This window comes from Aspergillus niger, assembly GCF_000002855.4.
Source record: "Aspergillus niger supercontig An18".
Taxonomy (NCBI): Eukaryota; Fungi; Ascomycota; class Eurotiomycetes; order Eurotiales; family Aspergillaceae; genus Aspergillus; species Aspergillus niger.
Genome location: NT_166533.1, coordinates 1064145 through 1080471, shown reverse-complemented (window position 1 = coordinate 1080471; position 16327 = coordinate 1064145). Strand labels below are relative to the sequence as shown.

Below are 16327 nucleotides of genomic sequence, written 5' to 3'. Positions count from 1 at the left end.
GGACAACAGTAAGATGCAGATAGGTGGGTAGGTAGGTCCAACGCTAGTAAAACTGCGAAGAAAAGGCAGGGATATGACGTGATGTGTTTGCGCTTCTCATGGAGTATGATATGTATAGGCAGGGTAGGTAGATCATAGTTTCATATATGAGGTGGAAGAAAAGAAAGAAAGTTGTGATGGGAAAAGCCAGAAAGCAGAGCCAGTCCGACTGACTATTCTAAAAGACACAATTCACTTCATTCTTTCTACCAGTCCTTGGCGATGTCGAAGGACCACTCGAACTGGAGGTGGGTGTGGTTGTCATCGTCGACGAACTTGGACACGGCGTTGTAGTGGCCACGGTACATCATGCCTGAGGGGGCTTCCTCGGCGTTGACTGCGTCGGGTTAGTACTTTTATATCTTTTTCCTTTCTACTTGTGTCATATAGTAGGGTAGTGGCTTACACTTCTTCTCGTAGACGGGCTTGTCGGTGGTGCTGGGAGCGTAGCTTCCCTATAAGCGATTTAGTACATGGCTTACATCCTGCGATTGTCGAGATGAGAGTACTTACCAGCATCTCCTCGTCCTTGCTAACTCTGATACCCTTGCGCTTCACCACCTGCAGGTACTTGAGACCGCTCAGAACCTCATGGTGCACCTGAAAGACGACCTTGATGTGGAAGGTGGCGCCCTCCTTGATCGTGAAGGGCTTGTCCTTGAGGGTCTCGAGCGCATGGGGAGTAGACAGGTCAATCACAACATCGGGACGTCCCTGCACCTCCAGGGCAAGGGACTTGATGATGCACTTTCTGGGATCATTGGGGTCGCCAATGGGATTTCCAGTGGCCAGACCCAGAGAGGCCTTCCAGCGGTTGAGAGACTCGTCGTTCTTGTCTGTGGGGGATTTGAATTAGATACGAAATTTGAGGCAAGTGGAGGATTCCAAGAAAAAGCCAAGTTTGCGGGGGAGAGAGAGGAGAGAGAGAGAGACGCAAATTCAATTTCAACGGTGGGGTTATCAGGAATGCTCGCGCTGTACGTTTGACGGGACTGGGCAGCAAGCAAGGGGGGAGGCGGCGGCGATGCTGGATGCCACGAGGCTACTACCACGGGGAGTGGGAGGGGTATGGGATTGCCCGGGAGGGGGTAGGCCAGCGTAGATAGCACATACCAAGGTTCTGGTACTCTTCAATGGTCTTCTTCTCTCCGACCTTGAAACCCTCGGTCTGGGAGGCGACGAGGTCTTCTTCGTGCTCAGGCATGGTTGGTGTTGGTGGGGTATTTGGAGATAGGGGGAGATGGGAGGGGAGATGCTGATGTTGCTCCTCGCAAACGGGATATACGGACTAGAAAAAGGTGAGTCTTCGTCAGGAGAGTCTAAGGAACATCGAGCATCACGCACCAGACGGTAGGAATACAGGAAACTGCTGAGGAGAGAATTGTTTAGGAATGTTTTGGAGTGGAAGCAGTGGACTAAAGTAACAAGTGGGGGGAAGAAAGGCGGTGGAGGAGTGGATGGGAGTGGATGGGCCAGACCATCTCGCCTTGTGTCCGCCGAAGATTAAGGGGAGCCAGAGCAATCCATGGAACAGGCCACGCAATGGGTATTTTTGGAACGGATGAAGATTGGGGTTCATGATTCTCTTGACTTCACGATCCCTACGAGAAATGAGACCACGCTAGGTTGCTAGACAAGCACTGAGGTCCACCTCTCTGGATGGAACCCCGGAGATGAGATACTATAGAACTGCTCCATTCTTAGCATCTACCATTGAGTACTTTACGTGAGAGGCAATATCACTCGGTTTCAATTGTTCTGAATGGCGGGAGATACTCATAGAGTGCTTGATTACCATCCAGTTATCTGCTCAAACTGAGCCTCTTCAGCCGGATGGCTGTTGTGCACTTTTACATCCCAATAATGATGGATATTGACTCTGCAATTGGGCGAGAGAAGATGTGTGTTTGCGCATTGTAATGATAATGTCTCCATTGAGGCTCTATCACTGTCGTAGTTGTTATTAGACATTAAGATATTCCTGAAGATGGCTGAGCTGAGCTTTCCACTACAACTCCGTAGTGCCACTATAGAATTGGCCGTAGTAGTTGGGTTATATATATCGCTGGCGTACTACTACTATATACTAACTACTTTACTTACTAGTAGTACGATATGTCTTAGACAAGTCTAGAGTTGGGGTGCTCGAGTGACTAGTATCTACTACCAATCACTCGGTTAACAATTTTGGAACCAGCACTCGGAAGATATAAGCCAGTGGTTAAGTTGTTTCATGCTTCGCAGACCTGGTGGGCATGTTTCATTCGAGTCCAGTGTGTCCCGAATGGACCAAATCCGAGTGCCCGAATGTCCGACTCAAGGCATATTGCGCATAGGCATTATGCACGGTATATGCGGGTGGCCAACTCAGGACCTACCAGTCAAGGATTGATTCAATACGGTAGGCTATGTCTTGGTATCAAGCTGTGAATGTTTTTCTGGTAGGATAAGTTACTCTCTACGCGGACCGCAGCCATGGATCCCATTGCAAGGAACCCGAAAACAACAAAAATCGTAATGGATGGGCGTCACGGGGACAACCGGCAGCGGTGAGGCGCCAAGGCAGCGATACCATGATGAGCGAAACACGTCACAACAGATACCGGGGGATGGGCCGGCACCGCAGATACTTGCTGTTTTGGCTTGCCCCACTAAATTCCGTCGACATTATTGGCTCACTGCTGCAGTGGTGTCACAGTAGCGCGGTACTGTGGGGGTTCCCAGACGGTCACAGCCGGTCACGGTGGGAAGCAATCGCCCTCCCCAATTTGCTTTCGATTCCCTGATTATTTTCCTTCCCCTACTCGCATTTCTTTGATCCTGCTTATCGAACCCGCGCCCTGACTTCCATTCCATTATCACCTGGGTCGTCGCGGCTCTCTGCCTGAGCGTTCCTGTCCATCACCCGCTCATCTCAACCCGCGGTGTTTGTCTCTGTGCGCCCTTCCTTGTGGTGCCGTGTTTGCTTTCGCGACCTACCTCGCCTGGAGAGCGCCGACAGACGCGCCTGCAACGTGGCCGCCGTTTTGGCGACGCATCTTCCTTCATCACCAACCGTCAACTGATACCCCTCGCTTCTTCATTGACCCAGCTCGCGAGCCTGATCATTCATCATGGTGCGCTCACTGCCGAAGAAAAACAACCCTCTCATCCTTGCGGACGTGGCTCCTGCTTGTAAGTTGTGATTCCAGCTAGCGCCCGAGCTCAGACTCGATCGTGGCATGCCGATATCTCCACCAAAGCGTGCGCCAGGCTAACCTGTCTCCTCCTATCTCCGCGATATCAGACGATGAACTTCTTTCGCGCCGTCGTCTGGGGAAGACCAACCTCGCTGTGAAACCCACCCAGGTTGGCACGTCAAATGCGACAAAGCCTGAAAACCTTGGCCCCTTCGAGTATGCACACTTGCGCGCGCCGCTGCCTAGAGACCTCAAGGGCTCCGAGATTTTCCCCTCACACTCACCTCAACAACATCCCGAAACCTACTTTTTGATGGTAAGGATGGCTGATGACGAACAAAATGTGATGTCATAGAATGGCTGTTGACCTGTCGCTATAGAGACGTAGCAAAGATGGATTCGTCAGTGCTACCGGAATGTTCAAGATTGCCTTCCCTTGGGCAAAGCTCGATGAAGAACGGTCTGAGCGGGAGTATCTGAAGACCCGGACGGAGACTAGTGAAGATGAGATCGCCGGCAATGTTTGGATCTCGCCTCTGCTCGGTAAGCGTCACAATTCCGCAGATATGAATGTTGCTCTGATGACTTTTAGCCCTTGAGCTAGCAAAGGAGTATCAAATGTACGATTGGGTTAGGGCCCTTCTCGATCCTACCGACATCGTTCAAAGTCCCTCGTCCGCGAAGAAGCAAATTACCCCTCCCCCTCGGTTTGATTTGCCGCCGATCGAAGCCCCGGCCATTCTCACTGCACCACGTCTCCGTAGGGGACGGTCCGCTTCTCCAAGCAAGAAGTCGACCTCCCCACGTAAGCCCCGCCAGACTCGCGCCATGAAAGAGGCCAACGCTGCGGCGACCAGTGCTGCCAACGCCAGCCTCCAGTCTTCTTTGGACTTGACGGCTTCCACCGTGGAGTCGGAATCGGTCACCGGCACCGTTCATCAGAGTGTGGAGGTGGACGGCGACGAGAAGCCCGCTCCTACCCCGAAGAAACCGGCATCAGCATCCAAGGCGAAGAGGACGGCTGCTCGGGTGGAAGAGCCCGAGGAGAAGGAGGAGAAGGAACCTGAGAAGGTGAAGGTTGATGTTGAGACCAATGCGGAAGCTGTTGACGAAGCCAAAACCACCCAAACCACCGTTTCCGTTGAGATGCCTATCAGCCTTCCTGAGGCACCGTCTGCTGCCGATACTGAGCAGATGATTGCCAAGGCGAAAGAAATGGTAGAAGAAGCGGTCAAGCTTCAGACCGAGACGGCAGAGCCATCGTCGGCCAAGGCAGCCCAGAAGCGCAAGACGGAAGTGCTCAGCGAAGATGACGAGGAAGAAGATGAAGAAGCCAAGACCCTCCGGGTGAAGAGGGCCAAGGTTCTGGAGGAGAAGCTGAAGCAGGAGCGTGTGCGGAACCGTGCTCTTGTTGGTGTTACAGCTGCCTTTGCGCTCGCGTAAGTCTTGCATGCCAAATGCTAAATCTCCCGTGCACATTGCTAACCTGCCTTGCAGAGCCTCTATTCCGTATTTCTTCTAGACACCCTAACTACTGGCCTGGAAGCAAATTGTTGTGATTGTGCGCCGTGTCGGCCTACTTACGTCCAGCTCACGTCTGGACAAATCCGCCATCGATTCCCCCGCCCCTTTGGAAAATCTCCCCCTTATTCCCCGACTGCTATGGTTCTGAACGATGCTTAATGGAGAAGCAGCCGAAGCTGTTCCTTATCCGTTCACAGTTTGCCCCTACTCTGGAATCCATCCGAGTTCAGGCTTTGGCCAATCCACCCGAGCGCATCACGATCCCTAAGTCCCAATTGAAGTGATTCTTGATGTACCGTATTGGCCGCGAATATTTTTTTACTAATGATGCCATTTGGGTGCGAGTGATGTGGTTCGCACGGGGGATTGGCCGGTGAGGTCCTGGCGATCGAGGAAAGCCTTGGGTTCGTTTCGTTCATTATCTATGCCGTTTCTTATTATCTCCTGGATACCTGATATACGCCTCTATAATGTGGTTTTCTTTTTACTTTTTTCAATTTTCTGTTCTACACCATTTGGACCGGGGCTGCACCCTGGAGTCGTGATGCAATCGGGATGGTTTGACTGGATTGTGTTCGGAGTTATGTCATTGTTAGGTAGATTTGCAGATGATGAATATGCAGTAACTATGAATTGATCATTACCCTCGTAGATCTGTTGCATAAACAAAAAAAGTAAAGTATAGATCAATTAACAGTCAGATGGGCGTGCTGCGAACGCGAACCAGTCGGGACGGTTCCGTCCTGCAAACAGGCTAAACATCGTCATTCTCTCCGCCTGTTCGGAGCTTCACCAGAACTCCAGTCCGCATACCACTTTCCAGATAACAATTCCAATTATCCAGACGATGCCATGTCGCTCCCCGGTCTCGATCTAACACAACCCTCCGCGGACCGCGAGTTCGCCCCAGCCCCGCCCTCTCAGATTAGCCTTCCCAAAGGCTCAGAGTGGCGGTTCGAAGTCGCCTTTGGCACGACCGTCCGCGTAAAGGTGAGCTGCCGTGACCCCCTCAGCACACTACCCATCCCTCACGAATCACAAAAAGGACAGTTGACTGACATATCTACCACCTGGAGAACTAGCTCTTAGCCGGAACCGCCGAACTCTTCGGCACCGAACTAGCCCCCTCTCAAACCTACACCTTCTCCGGCACGAAAGCAGCAATCTACACCTGGCATGGATGCACACTAGAAGTAAGCGCCGGAGAGGCCATCACAGGTCTGGACAGCCTCGCCCCGGGAGGCACGAATGGAACAACAGCGCGCGGACTCGGCGCGGGCGGCTGCCAGAGCGAGTATGTGGCGGAGGAAACACCGATGGTTGAATACGCGAACGTGCATTTTGCGCTGGAGACACTACGACAGGAGGCCAAAGCGACGGGGAAAGATGGCCCGCGGGTACTGATTCTCGGTCCTGAGGATGCGGGCAAGACAAGTCTGTCGAAGATCCTGACGGCGTATGCGACTAAGGTGGGCCGGCAGCCGCTGGTGGTTAATTTGGATCCTACGGAGGGCATGCTAAGTGTTCCGGGGACGTTGACGGCTACGGCGTTCCGGACGATGATTGATGTTGAGGAAGGATGGGGGAGTAGTCCCATGTCCGGGCCGAGTGCGGTGCCGGTGAAGTTGCCCTTGGTGTATTTCTATCCGATGCAGAACCCGTTGGAGGCCGATGGCTCGGTGTATAAGGCTATTGTGTCGAGGTTGGCGCTGTCGGTGACGGGGAGGATGGCGGAGGATGAGGATGCAAGGGAGACGGGAATTATTGTGGATACGCCGGGAATTTTGAGTCAGAGTAAGGCTGGTAATGTCGAGATGATTAATCATATTGTGACGGAGTTTGCGAGTGAGTTTTTACTTGATCCTGGTTGGAAGGGTGTATGCACTGACGGGGTTATGGCACAGTTACGACGATCTTGGTCATTGGCTCCGAGCGACTGTACAGCATTATGATGAAGAACTTTGATAACAAGCCCACGGCTAGTGCGTCTGCAGCGGCGTCGGATGAGCGCATTTCGGTGGTTAAGTTGTCCAAGTCTGGGGGTTGTGTGGATCGCGATGCGGCGTTCATGAAGGCTGTCAGCGAGTCGCAGATCCGGACATACTTCTTCGGCAACCCAATTCCTTCGACGGCATCGGCAGCGCTGTCGCTGTCTGCGTCGTCAACGACGAATGTTACGTTGTCGCCGCATGCGCAGCAGCTAGACTTCAACGCTTTAGCGGTCTACAACTACACCATAGCGTCAGCAGAGGAGGACGAAGACGAATATGACCCGTCGCAGCTGGGTACCGGCGATGCCTTCCTCCCAGGTGGAAGCAACGACGTGGACCTGGGTCAGACTCCGCAAGAAGAGGCTCCGGTCGCACCGACGCTGCCTGGGATCGCTGGACCGGTGAAGGAGACGGTGACGCCGGCGGGGTCGTCCAACGTGCCACTGAAGAAGGTACTGCCTCCTGCGCCGACAGCGCTGGCCAATTCGCTGCTGGCCATTACACATGCAAGCTCGACGGCCAGCCCGGCGGATGTGCGCGATGCCAGTATCATGGGCTTCTTGTACGTGGCGGACGTGGACGCGGAGAAGGGCAAGATCCGAGTGCTGGCGCCGGTTGGAGGTCGCGTGCCACCGCGGGCGATTGTATGGGGGAAGAAATGGCCTGGGGAGGTGGTGGGATTGGTGGGATAGTTGATACCAGAAGTTATTCGTAACTAGATGAGCGCTACATATGAAAGATATTCATGTCAAATTCAAACTATCTACATCTTCTAGAAAAAGTACATTGACTCCAGCAAGGTCTAGATCCCTTACATACATACCAGACTTGCTCCAGCGGGATCGCCGCATACCTCCGCTCCGCCTCCTGACATTTCCCCAATTTCAACCTCAACAACACCACATACTACTTTTAACTCTCTTTGCAGTTCCTCCCACTAACACATATTCACCATGGCCTGACGCCAGCCACTCGTTACACCAGCCCTCCACCTCCCCCCCACAAATACCACACAACAACAACCACAACCACCACCGCACCACCCAACCCAACCCATCTCATCCCATCTCCGCACACCTGCATCCTCACTACCAAACCACCAACTAAACACGCACCCTCAACACCACCCCACCACATACCCACAAAAGGAACACAGAGAGAGCAAGCAAAGAATGCCCCGCCTCCACCCAACGACCATCCTCCTATTCCCCCTCCGCGTCCTGACCATCCCATTCACAACCCTCATCGCGCGCATCCCCATCCTCCGCTCTCGACACCGCCGCACCCGCACCCTAACCATGCTCCTCCCTCTACTCGTCTTACTCCTCATCCTCCTAACCCTCCTGCCCCTATACATAATCTACCGGCCACCGCACGCCCTGATCCGCTCCCTGGCGAACAAATACCCAGATACATTGTGGGAGATACCACTCCCCACCACCAAGGACACAAAAGGGAAAAGAACGGAAAAAGTAATCGCCCTAACCATCGACGACGCCCCAAGCACCTACACACTCGACATCCTGCACCTTCTTCAGCAACATGACGCGCGGGCGACATTCTTCCTCATCGGATCGCAGATCCCCGGCCGGGAGGGGATTCTACATACGCTCGTGAAGAGCGGGATGGAGCTGGGTAATCATGCGATGCACGATGAGCCGTCTGTTTCGATTGGGGAAGAGGTGCTGGAGAGGGAGATGTTGGAGGTGGATGGGGTGATTGACAGGGTTTATGAGCAATCTGGGGTGAAGCGGCCACGGTATGAGGACGGGGCTGTGAAGAAGTGGTTCCGGCCTGGATCGGGGTTCTTTAATGGGTGGATGAAGGAGCTTGTGCAGAGACTCGGGTATAAGATTGTGTTGGGGAGTGTGTATCCGCATGATGCGCAGATCGGGTGGGCGGGGGTGAATGCGTGGCATGTGAGGAGTATGGTTAGGGAGGGGAGTATTGTTGTGATGCATGATCGGAGGAGTTGGACGGTGGAGGGGTTGAGAAGGGTGTTGCCGGTGTTGAAAGAGCGGGGGTATAGGGTTGTTAGTTTGGGGGAGGCGATGGAGATTGCTAATGCTGCATCTACTGATGGAGGAAAGGAGGATGATTGATGGACTGAATTGGATATCAGGTGTACAGGCATCATCAACACTAACATACAGGCGGGTTCCTGACAAAAACAAACAAATACATGGTATCGAACTACTCGTTTCGCTTCCACTCCTCCACGTTGCGCCGCATTTCTCCCTCCACGTCGTATCCCCGACTCGCGTCTTCCAGCAATTCCTCCTCCCGGTCCCGGTAGCGTTGCTCTGCGTCGCGCCGTCGCAGCGCCACCTGCTTCAGGTACATCAGGTCGTTCGATTGCACCGCCTCTGCGAACTTGGCGCGCATGCGCGGCGAGTACAGCTGACAGCTTGCTTCGCGGCACCGAGACGGTCCGTCGCCAGGAAGCAGTCGCATTGACGTCGAGAACTTGCGCGCAATGGGCTGTTTGGCCCGGACCAACGGCCACACCACGTCATCGTAGCAGTCCTCGCACACCGTCAGCTCTGGCAGTTGTGGCATGTAGTGCCACGTGCTGAGGATCCGTCGGTCCCGCCGACAGTCCCGCAGCACTACCTTGCGTCGAGCGTACGAGAGGAACTCAGTCACATCAGGGCGCAGCATATTTTCCTGGTCGGCGCGGTTGGCCGCTATATCCAGGTAGTCGATGTACCGGACAAACCGTGGGCTGTCTGTCAAGAAGTCGCAGGCTCGTTCTTGTTTGGTGGAGCTCCGCTTGAAGGTGTCCCGGTGCTGCGGCATCAGAACCCGTAGGTTCCGCACGCAGGCGGAGCACACATTGAACTGCGGGAGGTACATGTTCGTTTCCGGGTCCACAATCCGGTACCAGTGCTGCTCGGTGATGATGCGTCCCGGACACGGCTTGATGCTGAGGGGTGGCCGCGTGATTTGGTGTAGCAGTTCGAGGTGGTCTAGCTGCTTCTTGAGTGTCTGCATCCATGCCAGTCGGGTCCAGGGCTCGCTCATGGAGCAGCGAATTTTCTCTCCACGGGACCGGGGACTGGCTAAGACGAAGTGGTCTCGGAACTCCGACTTGCGCATTTGCTTCATGCACGACGGGCAGATATTCAAATGAGGTAGTCCCTTGACCGTGTGCCAGTCCTGGTATCCGGCGATGGGAGTCGATCTAGGGCAGGGCGGGAGGAAAAACGGCCGTTTGGGCGAAGTTTGACGGACAGCATCCTGCGATGAACTTCGATGGCGGACAGCGTCCTGTGATGAGCTCCGTCGGCGTGGTAGTGGTGGAGGCTCAGGAATGTCTTCGGGGGTCCGTGGGAGCGACGAGGACCTTTGCGGCACGTCATCTAGGAAAGATACGGCCCGTCGAGCTGGCAGCTGGGCGGTTGACTTAGCGTCGTTGCTTGAGACTGATCGACCTGCTGGCTTACTGGCCAATCCCGGACGTGGTGGGAGCTGTAATGCCGGAGCTGCGGCTGAGGAGGACGCTTCAGGTCCATCCACACGATGGTCATTAGTTGGCTCCTTTGGCGTCGACGTGGACCTAGGACGGGTCTTTGGGGCGGTGCTCTTAGGCGCTGCAGTGGCTGCAGGGGTTATGGATGGCTCCGCGGCACGTCCCACCGGGACACTGGGTTGATCAGTAGACGGAGGACTAGGCGTCTTCGGCGCATCGCCTGAGCTCTCCTTGGCACGAAGCTCTTGTCTCTGACGTATCTTCTCTTCCAGCCTTTCTGCCACGGTGAGTCCAGTGGGCGACTTTTTGTCCGTTTGAGGCGCGGCAGATTTGTCCACGGTTTCAGGCTTGGCCTTGGACTTGACTGTAGCCGAGTCGGATTGGTAGCCGGATTTAGTGGTGAGGGCGTCGGCGGAGCGGCCATGTTTCACACTCCCGAATCGTCTGGGCAACGATGGAGTAGACTTGCTTTGTGTGACAGCAGGGGTGCGTATGTTCGAAGCTCTCGAGGCATCCCGGGAACTCTGGGCTGTATCCTTCTTAGACGGGCTGTCTCTCTGGGCTCTAGTATCCGCTCTGGGGCGGCCTCGTGTCGTAGAGCCCTGCTCATTATCAGCTGGTGTCTTGGATGGGTCCTGGGATTGCTCTCGAGTTGCAAGTGGCGCGGACAACGAGACTGCCTGGTCATCCCCGACAAGGTAAAGCATCGGGTCCTGTTTCTCATCCACCGGGGTTGGCGGCCCTACATTGTCCTCGGAGCTGCTGTCACGGCTGAAGTCCTCATAGATGACGGTCGTCTCCTCATATGAAGAGTAAGAAAAAACATCCACAAGGACTGGGTATTGGTCGACAGATCCGCGGGAGCAAACACCTTCGAGTCCGGGCATTTCTCTGATTTGGGACAATCCGTGTAATTCGCGGGAGAGGGAAACAACTTCGTCTTCCACACATGGCGAAGGCGGCCAGTGGGTCTTCTTGCGCCAGCGCAAGCTCATCTTGGAGGTAGAATACATTGGTAATAGAAACAGAAGAACAAAGAACTTTTAGCAAAGAAAAGCAAAGCTCCAACGGAAAAGTATTCGGTCCTGGGGGCTATCCTGCGGTGGTACGGTGGATCAGAAATACTTTCCGGGCAGTTGGCATCATATATCCGTCGAGCATCGGACTCACTCGAGAAAGGGTCTCGAAATAATGAGCAAGAAAATAGCAGACACACACAAGGGTGTTCTGCAAACAGCAATTGGCACGGGAGTGATCCAAATGGAACAAAAAACAGTCAATCAACTCGCAGATGAGACAGTCAGATGGCCTGGGGGTCCTTTTGCGAGCGGCTAGAATTAGGTATTAAGCGACAGAGAGGTTAGTTTCTGATGTACACACCCCAGAAATTTGGAGAGTTGCGAAGAGATTTCTCGAGAGGCTATATAAAGTAGACAGACCCCAATGGGAAACCTGGTCGGGCAGCGCCTCTCCGGGGATGGTGGCCCTATCAGGGCCTGGGCTCAGACATTGGGCGTTAACAGGCAACGAATCAATCCCGCTAGCCCTGAAACATGGCGATCGTGGCCAGACGTCAAGCGTTGGGAACGAATGGTTCTCCTTGAGCCATGTCAACAAGGAGTCGCTCATGAAACCATCCCATTTCTATGCAGGTGAGGTCAAGTGTGGTCTGTCAGACTGTGGGACAACCTGTGCTGGCACATTCATTCATTCGCCATCCCCGCTTTCCGTCGACCGATTAGGTACGCTGATGGGCGAAAGAGATTTTAGTCTGCGGGAAAGGCGCCACTTTCGAGTATTGGCGTGGATAGCTGTTGGTCTAGTATACAGCAGGCACAGCAGGTCGTGAGCCTGACACGCTTTTTGGCAAAGCCACACAGCCTCCGCTCAAGGGATACCGGGCAACTCGGCACATTGGGCGTCATCAGCTACTGGTGCCACCTTTTGGGATGAGCTGCATACCCCCTGGCCGATGATGCTGGGAAGATCAGTGGCTTCCAATGATATACGATTCATTGTTGGAAGGGACACTGGGATGACATCAGTGGGAAAGACGGTGAAAGAGAGCAAACGGTGGCAATATGCATAGCGAGGCGGTGACACAGGGGGGCTGAGTTGTCTGGCTGAACTAGATAATGCATATTGAAGTTGTCCGCGGAAGGGATGAAGAGGATGAAGGCCCAATGGATGAAGGATGACAACAATCCGAAATGCTTCTGGAGAAGCACGAGAGTATATCCCGATCGGGATGTTATGCATTGGAGGGGAAAATGACATTATGCAACTAATGACTCAGCTGTGCACGGCACGGTCCGTCGGCAGGAAGCCGACATTAGTCAGCTATGTTCCCGACGGTTCGGACTTGCAGCCGATGGCGTCACTCCGTCGGATGAAGAGGTGGCCATTCTATGACTCTGGAAATATCACCAGAGCGTAGGAAGAGAGTCGCTGAAGAGCTGAAACGGCCAATATCAAAAATCATAGTAGGCAAAGAGCGATCAAAAACACTGCTTCATATCACGGTGATACAGTGCGGAGGCGTCGGACATCCTCACCCAGTATCCGCAAGCGCAACGCAGAATAATGAAGAACTGCGGGGAAGAAGCGCAGAAAATCAAGCTTCAAATGACGGGAATCGACTGCCTCACATTGCGGTCCACTTTCGGCAAAAACCAACCAGCAAGACCGTCCAGCTCCGTAAATCGTAGCCGGGGAGAACTTCCACCTCTCCACACCCGATTATCCGGATATACTTAACCCACCTGCTGTCCCACCCCTCATTGAACAACTAGAAATACCCCCCATCATCCAATGCCCCTCCATCGCGTCTTTCCTCGTCTTATCCGATCCTCTATCCCATCCATTTCTACTACTACCTCAACCCTGTCTCCCCCAGCGATTCAACGACTCTCCGCAATCAACGCACACCTCCACCCCACCATCGCATCTCCCATCCGCAACCTCACCACCATGTCCGTCCCCCAAACCATGAAGGCCGTCTTAGTCGAGAAGCTCGGTGGCCCCGAGGTCCTCGAGTTCAAGCCCAACCACCCTGTCCCCACGCCCAAGGAAGGCCAAGTCCTCGTGAAGAATAACATCTCTGGCATCAACTACATCGACACGTATTTCCGCACAGGCCTCTACCCCTCCGCAAAGCCGGAGATTCTCGGTCGCGAGGGTGCCGGTACCATTGTCGCTCTGGGCGACGGTCCCAACCCCTACAACTTCCAGGTTGGAGATCGGGTGGCCTGGCTCAGCACTGGCGGATATGCCGAGTACACGGCGGTGCCGATGGCCAAGACGGTCAAGATCCCCGATGGAATCACAGATGAGAACCTGATGGCATCATTCCTGAGTGGATTGACGGTCATCACGTTGGTGAAGGAGACGTATCCCGTGCAGAAGGATGAGTGGGTGTTGGTGCATGCTGCGGCTGGCGGGGCGGGAACCCTGATGACGCAGGTGCTGAAGTCCATTGGTGCTAAGGTCATCGGAACGGCTGGTGGCCCTGAGAAGTGCCAGCTGGCGAAGAGCCTGGGTGCTGATGTGGTGATCGATTACCGCAGTGAGGAGGGCAAGGATTGGGTGAAGCAGGTGAAGGAGATTACGGGTGGAAAGGGAGTTGATGTTGTCTTTGACTCGGTTGGTAAGGATACTTGGGAGGGAAGCTTGGAGAGCGTTAAGCGCAAGGGTACTATTGTTTGGTTTGGAAATGCTAGTGGCCCGGTGCCGCCTTTGCCGTTGCAGTAAGTTTTTTCTTATTCTTTTTTTACTCTTTGTTTGTGGTGTGAGGTGCGATGCTGATCGGTTGGTCGTATAGGAAACTCTCCCCCAAGTGTGTCAAGGTCGCTCGGCCTCAGCTCTTCGGCTACATTGAAACCCGTGAGGAGTTCGAGTTCTACGTCAATGAGCTGTTCTCGCTTCTCCTGTCTAACAACCTCAAGGCCAAGGTCCACAAGGTTTACCCCTTGGAGGAGGTTGCTCAGGCTCACACCGATCTGGAGGGTAGAAAGACCACCGGCAAGTCGATGCTGAAGCCCTGAGCTGGTAGCACATGCTATGAGTACTTGTTTCAATAGAATGTTTGTTTCGACTATCTAGAAATGAAGATGACTAAAATAACAATGCGTGATAGTAGCTGTTAAAATCCTAGGAATCGAATGACGGGACAGGTCGTCTCTGGAGATGCTCACAGAGTAACAGACGAGTCATCCTCCCCATCGCTCTCTGCTTTGCTCTCTGCTTTGCTCTCTGCTTTGGCTAGATCCCTCGGCTCTTTCCATCCTAGCATCAAGTCATTCACGAGAGGGGTGTAATTGGAGCCATACGTTCTATACGCATCCTCGAAATAATGGAATCCACAATTCAGCTCCCATACCGGAGCGATTACTTTCATTCCCGGGTAGCAGTACTGAAGTAGATTGCCCTCCATGAATAATTCAAAGTTCCTTTCCGGCTGTGCCACTCGCTCCTCCGGGCTGCGATCATAATCAGGCATACCTGGATCTCGGTAAGTCCTTGCTAGCAGCTTTCCGACGGGGACAAGATCCGGGGCGTGCGTCTGGTAGAACTCGCGGACGACTTCGCCGGGGTGGTGAACAGCGGTAATCTCAAACCCATCAATATCCTCGATACGCACTGCGCACAGCGTTTTATTCTCAGTCAGTTCCTGGAACCGGAGGGCATGGCGATTCTCGCCCGCGCCGGCCAGGGCAAACTTGACGATTTTGCGGGCTATCTCAGTGGTCAGGCGAGGCGCATCATCCTTGGAGTTTCTCCACTGATTGTCCTCCGTATATGTGTCATGCAGCTCTCCACCGAAAAGCAAGGAACAGCACGAGTTGAAGTCACCAGGGCCTTTGGCCATGAGTTGCTGGTTGTTCCACAGCTCCCTTGTAGCTATATCGCACGACGTCCTGGCCTGGTCGATGTTATCGTTGTACTCCGGGCATACATCATGATAGAGGAGGTAGGATAGAAAGTTCCGAATGGTGACTGTCGCTAGCTTAATCATATCTTCGGTGTCGGGGTTAAAATAGTATGGAAAGAAGGAAGTCCTATTGTGAGTTAGTCAAACGCAGTTTCACGGCGTGTGTAGCTCCTACAGAAAGCCGCGAACCACTGCATCAAAATCAACAGCAAGATTAGATTTGTCCTTGCCTACGCTAGTCATTGCTCGTGCTTGTAGGATCTGTTCGCTGTCCAGTTGCTGGAGGTCACGGCCATCCAAGCCCCCGAACATCCTCTGACCGACGTTCACCCCTCCATATGCCAGATATTTCAGGAAAACATCTCGTCTGTCTGACTCCAGACGACGATTCTTTTGGTAGCGTAAGAGAGCGTCCTCAATTCGGCTGGGACTGGTCAGTATGAGAGCCAGAACCATAAGGTGGCAAGACTTACTGGGTGAGAGGTCGCGAGCTTCACGCCAATGCCGGTCAGCGGGTGCTATACGTTGGGTGTTGGGAACATACACATTGTAGAGCTCCTTTTCAGCGCTAAATTCCTCGGGGGTAATGGGTGCGTCGACATAGTACTCTTCGAAACCGGTAGGCTTGTTCTGTAGAATTCAGTCTGGCTGCAATTCTTCGCATTCGTAAGTAGTCTCACCTTTCCACGCTTACTCTTGGGGCGCGCCTTGCTCTTCTTCTTTTTCTTCTTAGCCTGGTCAATTTCAATAGGTAACTCCTCGGGTGACTGAGATTTAGGACTGTTGGGGGTCGAGTCCTGTTTATCTTCTGAGGTTTCTGGTAACGGGTCCGTCTGCTGAGGATAGTTGATGGTTTTCGATGCAGCTGGGCGAAGAGGAAGTTCTTTGACAGTATCTGCTGGATCCTGAGAGTCTGACATCGTGAGTACAGTAATGATGTTAGCAGACCACTGAGGTGAGGCGGAGAATAAGGGAACGCTCTTTAGGAGAGGATGAGGGGATGAAGGAAAGTGAGGGAAGACAAAATAGAGAGATAAAATCTGGAGGGGTACTCTGGCTGTGTGGAAGATGGAACTCGGAAGTTGCACGGGGAACACCGTGAAACCTTGCACTCGAGATATTTGAAGAAGCGATTCATTGACCGTAGATGCTTCACAGCCGATGATGAAAGGATCGAACGTGATAGAAATAC

General features: G+C 53.6%; 7 protein-coding genes across 7 annotated transcripts; 4 read left to right on the top strand and 3 right to left on the bottom strand.

Moving 5' to 3' along the window:
* Positions 1-245: 245 nt before the first annotated feature.
* Positions 246-1243, bottom strand: An18g04590 (uncharacterized protein; the record flags this gene model as incomplete). The annotated part of the gene is made up of 4 exons (XM_001398880.3): positions 246-376; positions 446-494; positions 553-875; positions 1153-1243. The coding sequence occupies 4 exons, from the start codon at positions 1241-1243 to the stop codon at positions 246-248; spliced, it is 594 nt and encodes a 197-aa protein (XP_001398917.1).
* A 1909-nt stretch (positions 1244-3152) lies between these two features.
* Positions 3153-4740, top strand: An18g04580 (uncharacterized protein; the record flags this gene model as incomplete). The annotated part of the gene is made up of 5 exons (XM_059745779.1): positions 3153-3213; positions 3248-3534; positions 3599-3761; positions 3811-4657; positions 4716-4740. The coding sequence occupies 5 exons, from the start codon at positions 3153-3155 to the stop codon at positions 4738-4740; spliced, it is 1383 nt and encodes a 460-aa protein (XP_059602940.1).
* An 854-nt stretch (positions 4741-5594) lies between these two features.
* Positions 5595-7539, top strand: An18g04570 (uncharacterized protein; the record flags this gene model as incomplete). The annotated part of the gene is made up of 6 exons (XM_059745778.1): positions 5595-5732; positions 5825-5935; positions 6032-6587; positions 6647-7075; positions 7208-7377; positions 7510-7539. The coding sequence occupies 6 exons, from the start codon at positions 5595-5597 to the stop codon at positions 7537-7539; spliced, it is 1434 nt and encodes a 477-aa protein (XP_059602939.1).
* A 366-nt stretch (positions 7540-7905) lies between these two features.
* An18g04560 (uncharacterized protein) lies at positions 7906-8835 on the top strand (the record flags this gene model as incomplete). Its single annotated transcript, XM_001398877.1, has 1 exon — positions 7906-8835. One exon carries the CDS (start codon positions 7906-7908, stop codon positions 8833-8835), a length of 930 nt encoding a protein of 309 aa, XP_001398914.1.
* A 91-nt stretch (positions 8836-8926) lies between these two features.
* On the bottom strand, positions 8927-11200 carry An18g04550 (uncharacterized protein; the record flags this gene model as incomplete). Its single annotated transcript, XM_001398876.1, has 1 exon — positions 8927-11200. The coding sequence occupies one exon, from the start codon at positions 11198-11200 to the stop codon at positions 8927-8929; it is 2274 nt and encodes a 757-aa protein (XP_001398913.1).
* A 1975-nt stretch (positions 11201-13175) lies between these two features.
* Positions 13176-14248, top strand: An18g04540 (uncharacterized protein; the record flags this gene model as incomplete). The annotated part of the gene is made up of 2 exons (XM_001398875.3): positions 13176-13951; positions 14026-14248. 2 exons carry the CDS (start codon positions 13176-13178, stop codon positions 14246-14248), a joined length of 999 nt encoding a protein of 332 aa, XP_001398912.1.
* Positions 14249-14394: 146 nt separating this feature from the next.
* An18g04530 (uncharacterized protein) lies at positions 14395-16325 on the bottom strand (the record flags this gene model as incomplete). Its single annotated transcript, XM_059745777.1, has 4 exons — positions 14395-15262; positions 15311-15559; positions 15680-15765; positions 15816-16325. Coding segments are annotated over 4 exons (1713 nt in total), but the record flags the coding sequence as incomplete, so codon positions are not given.
* Between the last annotated feature and the right edge of the window lie 2 nt (positions 16326-16327).